The sequence below is a fragment of the Idiotropiscis lumnitzeri genome, chromosome 7 (assembly GCF_059441095.1).
Source record: "Idiotropiscis lumnitzeri isolate Australia: NSW breed Sydney's pygmy pipehorse chromosome 7, RoL_Ilum_1.0, whole genome shotgun sequence".
Lineage (NCBI taxonomy): Eukaryota > Metazoa > Chordata > Actinopteri > Syngnathiformes > Syngnathidae > Idiotropiscis > Idiotropiscis lumnitzeri.
Genome location: NC_142397.1, coordinates 5,336,340 through 5,351,793, shown reverse-complemented (window position 1 = coordinate 5,351,793; position 15,454 = coordinate 5,336,340). Strand labels below are relative to the sequence as shown.

Below are 15,454 nucleotides of genomic sequence, written 5' to 3'. Positions count from 1 at the left end.
AAAAAACCTCCTGACAAAATGGCGATGCTCTCGCTTGTTGCCATGGCAACTGTCAATCAAAAACCCAAAGTGCCCGGATGTACCAATGACGAAGAAATGTAACTGGCTAGATAGGACACACACAAACTCCTTTACAGCGCTGTGTGAATGCTTTTATTGTGCCTTTTCTTTAGCTTGTATCTAACGCTCGGCAGTCATATCAGTCCATATATTTAAAGAGGAACTGTAATATCACATTTACTCAAGCATTTAGGCGTTTATATATATATATATATATATATATATATATAAATAAATTTATGGAAAAAAGGTGATCTTGTCTTGTCTATAACTACGTACAATGTGGTCGCGAGATTCCATTTGATGTTTTTTTTTTTAAACTACTACTTTACACTACAGTTCAAATGTTTTGGGTCACTTAGAAATTTCCTTAAAAATGCACTGCTTTCTGTACAGGTTGCTCAGAAAGTCACAGTCTACTTATTTCTATTAAAATATGTTTCAAAAGAGAAACGTTTGTACATCCTGGATTATAGAATAAAACATGTTAGTTAAAAAAAACAATATATTTTTATTTAAAAATGTCGTAATTAAATATTTCCAGTTTCTTGTATATCTGTGGCTAAAAAGCAAAGCATGGAGAGTCTCTGTTACCAACCCAATTGCACTCCAGAACTGAGCCGTCACATTAACTGGATGTCAGCCAATGCATGTCATGTCCCTTGTATGTGATTCTACAGTATTTTATTATGTTTTGAAAAATGAAAGAGGTCATTGTTTTGAGTTCCCTAAGATTGCTGAGTTGCTGCATTGTTCGATTCAGATTTTTTTTTTTGGACATCAGGCATCTTGTTTGGTAGCTACAGGTCCTCTGTAAAATGGATTGAAAATGTGGACTTTGCTGTAGTTATTGCTTCATTTTTACACCAAAAGCGGTCTGCATTTGTGACAAAGATATCAGACAGAAGCATCCTAGACAGCGTATTTTACGTCTGGCACCTTGCTGGGGAAAATCCATCCATTATCTGTACCACTTCTCCTCACTAGGGTCGCGGGAGGTGCTGGAGTCTATCCCATCTGTCTTCAAACTGGTTGCCAGCCAATCGCAGGACGTTTATTCCGACAATTATTATTTTGATTGTATTTTTTTAATTTACACAGTAGTTATTGTTTGTTACTTAAAATGTCGTCACCTTGGGGCAAGTGACCTCGCTACATCTTTTGGTAGATAACGTGTAATTTCCGCTACGTCATTTTCGGTGCACCTTCCACTGGGCCAGTGCATGAAAGTCGGCGGTCGACACCAAATGTAAAACAACCGGCTGAAAAATACAGCATATTAGAGGAAATGATGAGCTTAATCTGCATTGTGACATTGGGTGAAAAAAACTTTTTAAACCCCAAAAAAGTTTCATGACATTGCCAACAGCCTCCGTTTCAATTGTAAGGATGCTCAATTTTGCTTCTGTATTACAGCGGCCAGGATAAATTCTCCTCTTCCTTGACAAGCCATGCTATGTTGTTTGTGGAGGCTTTATTTTGGTTGTTTTTCTTTAGTTGCAACTGTAGATGAGTCAAGGAGGAGGGAATTATGAACAGTTCCAAATACCAGTTGGTGTCAGCACCAAACATTAATTCTGCCAGAAAAGTCAGGAAAAAGCAACAAGAAAGCTAAACTTCATTTGGGCTGTTTTTCTTCAACTGGAACTTGGGCCTTGTTTCAACTTGTGGCCATGCAGAATTCAGTCAAACTATGTTTAATTTATACTTTTATGCATGTGCGGTAATATTTCCAATGATTACGCTGAATCACAATACAATACCGTAGTTTGTATTTTATTAGATTTCATACAGAAATATTTTCCTTCAAATTATTGAAAACATGCCCACATCTATCTTCCTGCATGTTTGAGAGGTTTCCTCGTGCAACACGCCTGATTCAAATGATTGGGATTGCAGTACTTGCTGATGAGCGGATCATTTGAACCAGGTGCGTTGCAGGTGGGGAAACTTGGAAAACATGCAAGAAAGCGACCTTCGAGAACCGGCGTTTGAGACCCCTGCTTTAAACTTTCGTTTAAAACCATTACCATTGTGCTTACCGCGAACTTTATGGTTTGACCACAAGATGGCAGCAGATGTTCACATTAGGTGAAGAGCGGCAACTCACTAGCCACTTCCTTAGTGTGTATATCTTTATATGTATATATTTTATTCAAAATTCGATTCGTTCTGACAGCTTTCTTTGATCTTAGAATACGATCTAAACGGAGACATCTTTACAGGCATTTTTCTATTTCTCAAAACCGCCCGCAAGCACCACAGTCGAGCAGTGTTGGTTTGCAAGGCCCAGTGATAACTTCAGCATGTTTTGTTCTGAAATTATGTGCTAAAGATGAAAAGCTAATATGGTGCAATATTTGCAAAATATGCAATTTTTATTTAGTAAATCAAACTGCGTTAACTGAGTTAAAATATTTGAATGAGTTAAAAAAAATTGACTAATTTCCAGAGTTAACGCTTTAATTTGGACAGCCCTAATATATGGCGTGTGTGCGTGTGCGTGTCAGGTTTTGGTTGAGGTGGAGGAGGACCTAAATGCAGGGAAGCATGGCAGTGAGTGGTTTTAACTAAACATGTTTAATCTCTAAAAGAAAACTAAAAGGCAAACAAGGAACTAGCAAAAAAGAAAAAAAATCAAAACAATACGGACCACGTAACAAGCAAACACGAAGAAATTACCAAGATTATGACTGTGAAAATCGAAAGACGCTGCAGAACAGAGCCGGACACTCAACAATGGCTGGGCGATAACTGACATAGACAATAACCCGACAAAAACTGAAAGGAAAAAAAGAACTATATACAAGCAAATTAATGAGACAACGAGGAACACCTGGACAAGACACAAAGGGTTGGAGGAAGCTGATTGGATGACACCAGGTGCCAACATGACACAGGTGCTCACAACAAACTAACAAGACACAAAAAACTCAAGGAAAACCTGAAACCAAACCAAAAAATCAACCAATTGATGACAAATGTGTACGTGTATTTTTACGTACTGTAACGCATTTATGAGAGTCCATGAAAGCATTATTTTAATTTGTAGTTTATATTGTACACCAGAACCTAGTTTCAGATTATCATGCAAATGATTTTTTTTTAATGACGACATAACTCTATATAATGCTCATGTACCTCCCGTCACCTTTCTTCATGTGCTATTATACTAATTGCTCTTCAGAGTCCAGCTACTCATTACGCTTATTAGATCCAGTACCACAAAGAACGTCGCAGAGCTCAGACCTCGACCAAGGCTTAAATAGTCATAAACCTTACGTGTCACAGCATTGTCAATCCAATTTAAACGTTAAAATGGATTACACACATTAGTGCATGGTATTCAGATTTATTCCTTTTTTTTTTACAATTATTATTCGAAACAATATTTCCTCACAGGGACAATGATGCACCATTGCGGAAAGTACTAGTTATTGATATCGTTGGTTCTTCTACAGCATTATACAAGGTCCGAGCCAGGGGTCACTAACATAGGGCACGTGGGCTCTATGTGGCCCCCAACGACCACATAAGTAGCCCATGTGGATGTTGTAGAGGTGATCGTTTGAAAATTTGAACATTGGCAGATTTATTGAATTAAAGATATGTATGTTTTATAATTACTGTGGGAAATCATGAACGTGATCGTTTTAGCTTTAATGCATCTTATTTCAGTTGTCAATCGACATGCAGGTGTTGTAAACAATCCAGAAACCTTTTTATGTAAAACAATATACAGTACAATATATTGTGCATTTTAACAATAAATCAAGTCATTTGAGTTAAACATCTACATACACATTACACGTCAGACTCCCCCCCCCAGTAAAACAGTACATTTGTAAAATCACAAATCATAGTATTTAATTTTAATTTATTATAATTTTGGTTAAATATCGACTACATGCCAGTTTAACCATTACACGGACTTAAAAAAAAAATAAAACAATTGATTTAGTGAAGCTGTGGCATAAAACCTTAAATGGGGAGCTGATGTAATGTATTAAAGTCATGGCAAAAGACCCATACCGACAAAAGAAGAAATAAAATATACAGTGGACATGTTTTCCAAATGTACACTTTATTTTAAACAAAAGTACAAAAAACAAAACAGATATTTACAATACTTGCATGGCAATGTTCACTTTCTTTGGTCATTCTTCCAATTGGATGCTTTCAATTCCGAAACTAATTATTTAATTAGCTCTTTATCTTGTGTCTGCAAGCGAGTTTTCATCAACAATTCAAAACGAGGGCTGGGTGTGCGGTTTGGGGGGCGGGGGGGGGGGGGGGTGAGGACGGGGGACGATCGTTCATCTTGTACAACATAAATAGCAAGAGCAACAACAACAAAATCAAATTCATACTTCAAAATGGCATGGCCCCATTTTGAAAACCAGCTGTGACAACTCAACTCAAATGTGAATCACTGACTGAAGACACGAGCGGGTAGATTTCCTTGAAAGGGATGCAAAATGGAAATTAAAATCATATCACTTGTCGGGTCCATAAACTCCCTCGTTGATGACCAACGTCGGACAGTACATTTGGAAAAAAAAATCATGAACGGCGCATCCTTGCCAAGACTAATTTGAGAAATAACTTTTTAGCACATTCTCTACGCCACGAATGAACAAACAGATGTAAATAAAAAAAAAACAAAAAAACAAAACAAGAATGGATGACATAGCAAACCACAATGCGCTTCCTACACATCTTTGCAGCAAAGGCAAAACTGGTCTAGAAGTTATTTCACTTGCAGCAACTAACCAAAACGCTTCCAACCTAACAAACATGATCACTAACAGAAGACAGAGCTACACCGCGTATATGTGAGTGTGTCAAGTCGAGCATTTATATCACAGACAATATCCAATTTATTTTATTTTTTTTTCCAGAGTGAGATTGGATTTGTAGTCAAATTCTCCCTGAAATCAAATCCAAGCTGTCTTCATTGTAATGCACACTTTTTTTTTCTTCTTTTCCCAAAAGAGGAGGTGAGGAGGAGAAACGTGTAAAGTTCCATGTTCTCACTGCAAAAGACAACGATGTTAGTCGCAATTCGTATTGATATGACAGTTTGCAAATGTGCGTGTGTGCTACCTTTCACATTCCCAAAGGATGGTAGGTGTTTTTCTACACTTCAGCTTTGTGGCTGTTCTCCTCCACCTTCTCCTCAAGCTTTCTCTCCTCTTCGGAGGAGCCGTCCTCCTTCTCACCGGTCTTCCAGCTGCCTTGCCTGTTGAGGATGGCACATTTTTTTTTTTTTTTTTACAATTATCAGTACTTAGGCTGCAACAATTAATCGATTAACTCAATTACAAAGTTGAAGCATACTCTCCGCCTTGAAGCTTCGCTGGGATAAATTTTTCCATATGGACTAATGATAACTGATAGCTTCACCTTCACTGACACCCACGTCACTCACCAGTCCTGGCCCCACCCTTTTCATGCCATACACATACACACACATGGTGGCAGCAAGTAGACATCAATAATACCTGCCCCTATCCTGCATGTGTTATTGTGTTTAATAATGAAAAATACTTTTTTTTCATCTGACTACTCGAGTAATCGATGGGAATATGAGAAGAATGAACCCACAATCCAATTTGCTGTTTGAGCAATTAGGTCAAAGCTAAGTATTACTTTGGCGCCATCTGGTAGAAACTTGGTACTGTTGTTAGGTTTAATGCATTGATAGTTTGTCATCGACTTGAATGCGCCTCGTGCTGTCAAAAATGAAACTGAAAGTATGTTTCTGCTTTTCTAGCGATGCAGCTGTTAATAGCCGTATAATCTAGTTTGCGTTACAATTTGCCTATACTCCCAAACATTTGTTCTTGTTTGCAGAGTGCTGTAAATTTAATGACTTAAGACTCGAGATTCATCAAACAATGATTTCTTATCGATTTAAACAGCTTAAAATATGCATCCATGTAAAAAAAATAAAATAATCGATTCACAACGCCATGTTAACCGAAGCCGCTCTCTCATTTCTCGGCTGTAAACAAACATTCCATATATTACTTGACTTGACACTAGGGTGAGTTACATGCCACATTTTGAATATGCAGATAATTATATTACGCATACTAGAGAAGCAAAACAAAATGTTTTCTTTAGTAGAGTGCCTTTTTCATTAAAAAAAAGAAAACATAGATCGGTGCCCAAGAAAAGCGAAAAATAAAGTAAAATCGAATCGGAGCTTGCGTGAATCGTCGCATTCCTCCTTAAGACTGTTGTGTTCCGTGCACTTAGGTTAGTGTGTGAGCTAACACTACTTTGTATTGGAGAGCCCCATGTGAAAGGTTTTTTTTTTGTGTTGAAAATTTTAACTCCAAAATACAGTTGACATGACATGGGTTCATTATTGTGCACACTTCAGATGATGTTAACTGAGGCCATATACCACTGTGCTGTATAATTGACAGAATTTTGACTCACTTGGATTTCTTCTGGTAGATTCCGTAAGCCAGCCCAATGACCATGGCGGCGATGAGAAGGCCGACCACCACTCCGACCACCAACTTGGTTTGATCGGCGTCCTCCGATTGGTCTGCACGACAAAAGAAAACACGAGTGTCACGCACCTGACGGTCACGCGCCAGTGCGGACCTCCTGACCACAAACAGGAAGTGGTGCCCTAAACGCATCGGCTGGATGGACACACTGCCACTGTACATGATTATGAATCGCCGAGGTCAATGTTCATGAAAGCGATCCTCCTTATGAACCGATTGTTCAGCCGGATAATGAGTCATGTTTGCCAGGATGTGGGTGGCGCCGCTCTTTCTGTGTAGGACTATTCCACATTTATCTATTTTATAGAACATTTGCTTTCTAACTGCTTCCCCCAATTCTCACAAGCAAGAAGACATCTACGACTTACCTCGTTTATCCACTCTCACCTCCTCAAATACTGAAATCAGATACGAAATGAAAATTAACGTCTAACCAAGGCAAAAAAAATGACGTCTAACGCTACGTCTAATCTACTGTCTGCATGCAGGAAGTTCAGATCAAAGGGTGGACAGGTCGAGTCCCAGCATTCCAACACACACACACGCACGCACGCGCAGACATGACTCGGCAAGAAGAGGATGAAACAGTGACACGGCAAACCTTTAAGGTGAGACGGTTGTCATGCACAGTTATTTGTTATGTGGGACAAAAGTATTCAGACATATCTTATTTAATTCGTCAAGTAAGCAGCGCGGCTGCTGTGAAAGGCCTTGTTATTTCTTTCTTTTCCTTTTACAAGGAGACAGGCACCGGCCTGCTAATTGCAAAGATTAATATAGAATAGAATAGAATAGAAATCCCTTTATTGTCATTGTCATCATTAATATCTGCCTATTATTGAGCTTGCACTATTATTGCATTGAAATTTTGTTAACTCCCCAAATTATTTTAGAAGTAGGGCTGTACCGCCAAGTGTTTAAAAAAAAAAAAAAAAAGAATCCAAATATTAAAAAATAATATGTGAATAGTTCAATCCACCGGGGTACGCTGTTTTGATTTTAGATCTTAATTCTTAATATTTTATGCATTAAGTCGGGCTTCATTTATTTAACATTTTTTAATTGAGTATTCCACCAATTAGCACATGAATTAATCAAGCGATCAGATAAATATTTACTTTGCAAATTAAATCCAATAAAATGAAAGCGTGAGGCGCAGTTCTGACTTTTGTCCACTTGGGGTCACTATCCTCACATTATACTGGAGCATCTGTGCCTTTGAATGTGGATTCTTTAATAAAGAGGGGCCTGGCCTTGTGGGTGGCATTGGCGTCAAAGAAGCTTCTTTTTTTAATAATTCCACGATAAGTATCGCAAATACAAAAACATGACAGGAGGGTTGAACGCCTTTGGGATGAACTACAAAGGAGATGTGACAGCCAAATGACCAAATACTTTTGTCCATACTTTGTCATAGATTACACCTTTTTTTTAACCCCTCCCTCCCCCGACCCCAAAAAAAAAAAACAGTAAGGTGATAGTTAATGAACGTGAACATGATTCGTGTTGTGATTATGAGTCAGCATGCGAGCAGAGTTGGAGAACTGCGTTGGCGCGAGGGAAGCACCGACGTCGGCAGCTTAGTGGATGACGTCAGCGGGGAGGATGCGGCGTACTTACGAGAAGACACGCTGATGTCCTGCGTGTCCTCGCCAAACTCGTTGGACACGGTGCACGAGACGGTCAGGTTGACGGTGGGCACCACCGTGATTTTGTGCGTGACCTTGCCATTGACGAAGGGACTTTCATCAAGCTGGGGGAGAAAAATTGCAGCAAAATTCATTTGCCTTCTTGGAGGAGGGAAACATCGAAAACATGCAGGATAGCGGGAGTTGGAGACCCCTGGCTCTCAACTTTTGTAACCAGGGAAATTTACAACACAAGCACCACTAGGAGGCAATGTTCTACTAGTTTGAGTTTCTTGTCCAAACATATGCTTGGAAGTGCTGATGAAGCCTCACAGGGGGGTGACTAGAAAGAACAACCAACACCCCTTTCAGCACCTATACATATACGGGCAGATTTAAGTACAGTGTTGTTGAATAGCCATGAGCAAGGTTTGTGTTAAATTCTCCTTCGAAAACATTGTTCAAAAGGGTAAAACCAAAATAAACCTTCTGCAAGATGCAAAACATTGTGGCGCATGCATCACCCACAGGTTGAGTTCAACTTGGACTAAAAGGAGTGAAAATGATCCTTGCGCAAATAGATTTTCAACTCAAAGCCCCTCGGGTCACGCGTGTCATTCAGTCGGCCCCCGCTGTCGCTTTTGTGCTGCCAGCCGGCATGCAGGTTCATTCAGCGAAGAAACAACAAGAGGGGGATTTTGTCTTCGTGACAACGAGGTGATCTAGCCTGGGAGAAATTAAGCTTATTTATGCTTTGCAACGGCGCACCTGCCTCGGATTGCCAGGACCGGATATGTTCACAGGTGTAACAGCTGCAGGGGAGGAACGCTAACAAAGGGCAAGGCACTCAACAGGAACAACTTGTGCGCTCTGCAACCGAGCGAAGCGTGGGGCTCCTTGATGCGTTTGGAAAATCAACTTGGTTCTTGACGCCTTCTCATTTTCGTTCATTTCTTGTGGGCTTCAAGAAGTTTCGGAGCCATGCTGACAAAGGGTAATTTAGTGGAAAATTTGCAATTTTTTTTCCAAAACTCTTAAAAATATTTTTATAAGAAGAAACATGAGTATGTGGCGATAAAGTGGACATATTACAAGAATAACCTTGTAATATATATTATTTAAAACATAATTGCAAAAAAGTCATGAAACTATGAAACACATTTATGAGAATAAAATGGAAACATTACACAAATAATGATTTTTTTTCATAAAGTTGGAATTTTAAACAAAAACAATTACATGAGAAAAGAAAGACTAATATTTTAAAAACACAATTTAAGAAATTTGAGGAAAAAGTCATTAACATTGACAAAAAGTTAGAAATTCTAGGAAAATCATGCTAGAAAAAAAGTATTTCATGAGATAAAGAATGTCATATTATTGCTGAAATCATAAAATTTTTTGATCAATATAAAGTGGTCATTTTTGGATGAAAAGACATTTTACTATTTAAAAAAGTTGTGATGTTATTAAAATAAAGTTGTAATATATTATGAGAATAATATTCATTTCGCAATCTTGCAAGTAGAATGATGAAATTGATGTAAAAAGAAGGTTTTCTTTTCTAAAAGATATGTAAAGGTTTACCTATGTTACAATTTTTTACGAATTATTAAGAATTTTTCAAATATAAAATAAATATTTCTAATATTTTTCTAACCCCCACAAAAGACCAAAAAATTACATTTTATTATTGCAATACATTTTTTGCCCTATAAACAAGTTGACACTTGGAATGCTTTTTTTTAAACGTATTATTTTTTAAAACAACTCTAAATTAAATATAGCAAGAGACTTTTTTTCCCTTGAAAAAAATGAGTGTTATTAACATTTTAAAGACCCATTTTTTTAAAAAACATATTTTGTGGAGGTGTTGTGAATGTTGATGTGGTGAACATCGAAAACAACGCTGTCTCCTATAGATTGAAGGTGTCAAAGCAAATTGAAAAAGACGCTCTTGCTTGTCTGTCATACAAACGTTTTTCGACAAATATATGTTTGATTTCTGAAAATACACTAAGTGATAAACAAGATGTCTCAGCTGCTTCTGTTGTTGCTGCTACAAAAAAAAACACCCATCAAAACCTGTCAGGCTATTAGCATGTGTACTCAATGTGGAAAATGTCTCCACACAATTTCTTTCTTCATTACCAGAGGTCATCAAATAGGGGAAAAGATGTAGTGATGTTTGCGTATCCCCGGCAACAATGACAATTCTCCGTAAACTCCCGCTAATTGGTTGGTTTTGCAAACCTAGAAAGTCGGCACAGCACACTGCTGTGTTGCTTCTTGGTGGGGGGGGCGGACAGAAAAATATTTATGATCAGAAGACCCTTCTTGCTATTGCTTGAATATTTTCATGAGAAAAGGAATGAAAACAATTTCCCTTGCCTACGCTGCAGTGGTGGTACATGTGTGTGTGTGCGCGTGTGTGCGTGTACATACCGAGGTGCCATTGATGCTCCAGGAAACAAATGGCTTTGGAGAACCCTCGGCCTCACAAATCAAGACTTTATGTTGACCGTCTTCACTACGCTGTTTGGACAGCTGTTTGATCACTGGAGCGCCTGCAACGGGATGCTCTTGTTGTGATGTTCTTTTTTTGTTTTTTTTTCATTTACTCAAAGGCACACACACACACATCTAATATAAAGTACAGACCTCAAAGCAATAGCCAGAATTGATCACTTTCTTTTTGCTGACATGATTGAAACTGTTGTCCTGCTCGCCCCAATTTCCCCAAAAGAGTGAAACAGCAGCGATAATAACCAAAGCAAAGCCAAATAATGAGTCAAAAGGACATATTTTGCCTAATCCTGGCATTACATTTGATTGTTTTTAAGTGCAGCGCTGTCAGGGACTTTGAGGAGTCTCAGCTGGTTGCCTGGCAACAGTTCCTGGACAGCTGGGCATAGAAATGCAGAAAAATCACAAAGGGTCATTTTTCACACTTCATCTTTTCATATGCAAAAAAAATGAGAGGGCATGCTAATTTGTGCTAATCAAGGGCAACGTTTCCACACCATTTTAATAAAGTATGCATCTCGAAGCCAAATTTATAGCCAGTGAGGGGCTGCTCGACATCTTCAGCCAGACTGATATGACAATCCAAGGCGTAGAGATACACCGCGATACAACTTTATTTATAACGCACATTTCATAACAGCTGGAGCTGTAACAAAGAACTTTAAATGTGGTGTCATCTAAATTAGCAGTAAATTAGAACACAAATTAAAACACATTTCCAATAGATACCACAAGAACAGCGACAGTTTCATGTTGAGCCGAAAGCCAAAGAATAAAAATGTGAAAATCATAAAGTTCCTGACTCACATACGCCTGTCCCAATAACACATTTTTTATAATGACTAATTTTCCCCAGAACTATCACGATAAACGCTAATTATGGTTGATGTTTTTTTTTAAATTTTATTTTATGCTGATTTTACTATGCTCGACCATTTTAAATCAAGTATATTTTTTTCTAAAAGCAAAAAACTTTGTCAAGAATATTGGCAAAATTGGCTTTGTCTCGCAAATGATGAACAGTAAATATAAGACATTAGTAGTAGAACATTAGCGGGAGACCAGTAACACATTAGCACAGTCGATTAAACATAATATTTTTTATAGTGCATAGCAGAGTGGTCCAAGCTTTTTGCAAAGAGGACCGGATGTGGTGAAGTGAAAATGTATCAGGGCCAACCATTCAGCTTTTAGTTTTAGTTTCTTTAATTTTTCATGCCTTTCGTTCCCACTCCGCAGTCACCTTGGTCGTGTCTCTTGAATGCCCGGAAAACATCCAGTGTCTTGGCACATTAGACAGACACAGTTGTTTCATATTTCAATGAAAAAAAAGGCAATTTTCACTTCCTCTGGAAGTGACGGCCCCGTCTATTAACCTTCCTTTTCTTGGCGTCTTCATTTTACTAATGGGCTGGAAAGGGTCACACAAGGGTCATGCGCAAAGGTTGCATTTGGAAATTTACTCTGATGCCTAACATGATTGCATGATTGAGTGGTTTGTTCGGGTGAAATGAAAAATAGCTTTTTAGTGCGTGTCTATTTTCTACTGTGGTCAACAGTGCTGACGGGCCACACATGATTGATTTGCGGGCCAATCGAGATTTGAACACGGGCCACAATTGCCCGCAGACCGTACTTTGGACACGTCTGTCATAGAGCATTATTGGAATTGGGCACTCAAGACTGCAGTGTAAGTAAGTGAGTTGGCCGTGTTTTATGGCACTTACCTTCAACAACAAGGTCAAAAGAAACCTTCTTGCTAAGTGCTCCCATCTTCACTTCACTCTCATAGCGGCCAGAATCGGAGTATTTAAGCTTGTTAAACTTGGGCTCTTTGTCCAGCTTGAAATTGTCCTGATTAGAACAAAACAACATTTTTCATTTCAAGAACAAACTCATTCAGTGAGGAAGATGCTTTCAGAAGCAAACGTTTTTTTTTTTTTCTTATTACCTTGGTCCAGAAGACCTTTGATTCCCCCGAAGAGTCAATCTGGAAAGATAGCTCCAAGGCCTCCCCAACTCTCTTGACAACCTTCCCGGTGGGGCTTAAAGTGATATCTAGGTCTAACAGAGACGTAGAGGTGAGAGGATGGAGAAACAACGGCTCACAGCTCTGACAAGCTCGGAGATATTTCTATTATTATCTCCACTTCTCTCGCTGCGCCTCGGCTTATTAGCGGAGGATGACAAAACAAAGTGAGGAGACCGAGAGATCTAAACGGGACGGGGCAAAAACACTTCACTGTCGACAGCTAACACCAGAAGTTCCAAAAATGGATATAAATGACAGCTCTGATGGAGCAATTTTTCAGAGAAACGCAGCGTGATGTCTTACAATTGACTGTGACGTCCTTGGAAGCCATCATGGCGGGGTTGTCAATTAGGGAGCATTGGTATTCACCGGTGGTGTCACGCGAGACATTAGTGAGGGTGTATGCAGCCGTACTTTTCACAGGAATGACATCGCCCTGCACATACACACAATAGCCGCTGATTAGTTTAGAAAGCGCCGCTGATTAAAGACACCGTGAGAGACTACAGACTCATCAGTGTACCTTCAGGTGGAAGTTGAAGCTGGTAGGGGCGGGGCTGCCGTCCGCGACGCACTTGAGGGTTACGTTGTCACCTTCCACCAGAGGTTCTGGGGCAAGCACCTGCAGGACGATGTTCTCCGTGGAGTCTGGAGGGAGGAGAGGTGCGGAAATGCCAAGAGCTCAAATGAGGGGGGGATATAGACTATAGTTGTGGTGTCGCTATTATTGTGGTAACTTCATTTAAAATTGCTGTAAAGAGGGAAAAGAAAACTCTTTGAAATTTGACACAGAACAGAGAAGAGGGTTGTAACTGACAAATTTGGATGATTAAAAAAATATATACATGACTATCTATAAAATGAAAATACTGTAATCAAAGCTTGAAAGTTTCTGTCTTTACGGTATACCACCGAGCGGCGGTCTGGAGTAAATCCCATCCAGTAATTGGGAAATTTTTGTGATAGTGGAAAATGTCAGCACATATTTTGTTCTTGGATGGAGCTTTAATTATTAACTGTTTGCTCCATTCCAAGCAAAAATAGCAGTGTTTTTTTAAAAATTTTTTATTAAAGATTCTCAACATTTGCAAGGTTAGAATAGACACTTAGCAAAATATTCTTAATGCGAGTTGTCGGCCAAAAAATATTTAAAAACATGAGACATGATTCAGTTTGTGCTGTGTCTTTGAAAAACCGTTAGCCTCCACGTGTGAAAGTGCACTATCTTATCTGGAGGCCACGCCGAGCAAGCAGCTTCAATATTTAATACTGCTTCTGCATTAATCCCATTTCGACGCTCATCCCCGCAACACTAAAGACCAAAAGCCTCAAGTTTTTTTTCCCCCAGAGAACCTGCATAATAGAGTTAGCTTGTTCAAAACAGAAAGAAGAATAAAAAATATACGTTTTCAGTCAAGGGAGGTAAACACACGTCCAAATTATTATTTCATAGTCAGCGATGATGAAACTCAAAGAAACATTGGCAATTTGGCATCCAAATGGAGACAAGTTGCTCGACTCACAAGTGACGGTGAACGTGAGTGCGGATGACGCCAGCTCCTTGCCCACGTTGTGCCCAACGCGGCATGAGAACTGGGCGTCGGTGTCCTCCTTCGTAGCAGAGTACTCCAGCGTGGACGAGGTGCTCGACAGGCCGCTCACGGGGTCCACCTGCACCGAGGCTCGGATGGAAACGCCTGCACCGATAAACAAACAACAAAGTGTCAGAGGGGCCTCCCCAAAAGAATACAAGACACAAACACAAATTCATGGTCAATTTAGCCCCTGGCGGAAATGTCTGTTGACTCATTTTCTTTAAATGTGCACTGCCAATAGAATTCACACTGGACTAGGACGAAAAGATTTTAGAGTGGTCAGTTTTCCATGCGGCATTGAATGCATCTATCATGTCAATGATGTAGCCTAACAAACGCCGAACAAAACACTGCCATTTTTTTTTTTTAAACTTAAATCCCATATTTGTTGCAAAGCCTCTTAAATTAAAGCTGTGACTCTGCACTTTTTAGTTGAAAACCATGGTGATGACATATGAAGGCCAAGGACCCTGACTGAAAATACAAACTAAAGAGAAAACCAAAACCGTATGCGTGTTTTTATTCCATTTCTATTTAGACAGCACATCATCCTTGCATTTTGCGCGAGAATAAACTCACCTTTCCCGCCATCCACCAGGGTTTTTTTGTTCTTCAGCCATGTGATGTTGGCTGCCGGATTGGCATCTTTTGCGACACACGTGGCTAGCTGTGGAAAAGAATGACAAAAGTCCCTCAAAAACACATCAAAGGTCATTGTTTAAACTGACCAAATAATCATTTTAATCCCCATCCCCCCCTTCTGCTGGCTTGAGGATATTCTATGCAACAGACCATGAAATGCCCAAAGACTCTTCTCGGGTGCTGTGGGTATTCTAATTGCAACAGCGAGGGATGTGCTTGTTACTAATTCATGAGCACTACTTCAAAAGGAGTCATTACTGTAGCAACATGGTCGCTGCTACGCCTCAGGAGGGGGGTTCCCTTGATGTTGCTTGAAAAAAAATGTCGGCATAAGTGACGTTTGTCACAAAAAAAAAAAAATAATAAATCATACCTTTGTAAGTTTGCCGATCTCCAGCTCTTTTGCCTTGTCAGAAATCTCCACACCTGCAGGCGCCTCTGCAA

The 15,454-nt window shown here is 39.4% G+C and overlaps 1 protein-coding gene across 2 annotated transcripts in view; it reads right to left on the bottom strand.

Annotated features, from left to right (window-relative positions):
* Positions 1–4,125: 4,125 nt before the first annotated feature.
* The window catches only part of alcama (activated leukocyte cell adhesion molecule a), a 46,851-nt gene continuing 35,522 nt past the window's right edge, over positions 4,126–15,454 (bottom strand). The window contains exons 4-16 of one of the 2 annotated variants that reach the window (XM_088300799.1): positions 15,384–15,448; positions 14,948–15,035; positions 14,297–14,470; positions 13,297–13,421; positions 13,077–13,209; positions 12,693–12,805; positions 12,469–12,595; positions 10,661–10,782; positions 8,208–8,340; positions 6,956–6,985; positions 6,511–6,622; positions 5,167–5,302; positions 4,126–5,096 (exon numbers count right to left, since the gene is read on the bottom strand). In XM_088300799.1, coding sequence (XP_088156925.1) covers positions 5,200–5,302; positions 6,511–6,622; positions 6,956–6,985; positions 8,208–8,340; positions 10,661–10,782; positions 12,469–12,595; positions 12,693–12,805; positions 13,077–13,209; positions 13,297–13,421; positions 14,297–14,470; positions 14,948–15,035; positions 15,384–15,448 — 1,325 coding nt within the window. In that variant the 3' untranslated portion in view covers positions 4,126–5,096; positions 5,167–5,199. The remainder of the gene's footprint in view (positions 5,097–5,166; positions 5,303–6,510; positions 6,623–6,955; positions 6,986–8,207; positions 8,341–10,660; positions 10,783–12,468; positions 12,596–12,692; positions 12,806–13,076; positions 13,210–13,296; positions 13,422–14,296; positions 14,471–14,947; positions 15,036–15,383; positions 15,449–15,454) is intronic. The other variant, XM_088300800.1, reaches the window with a different exon arrangement.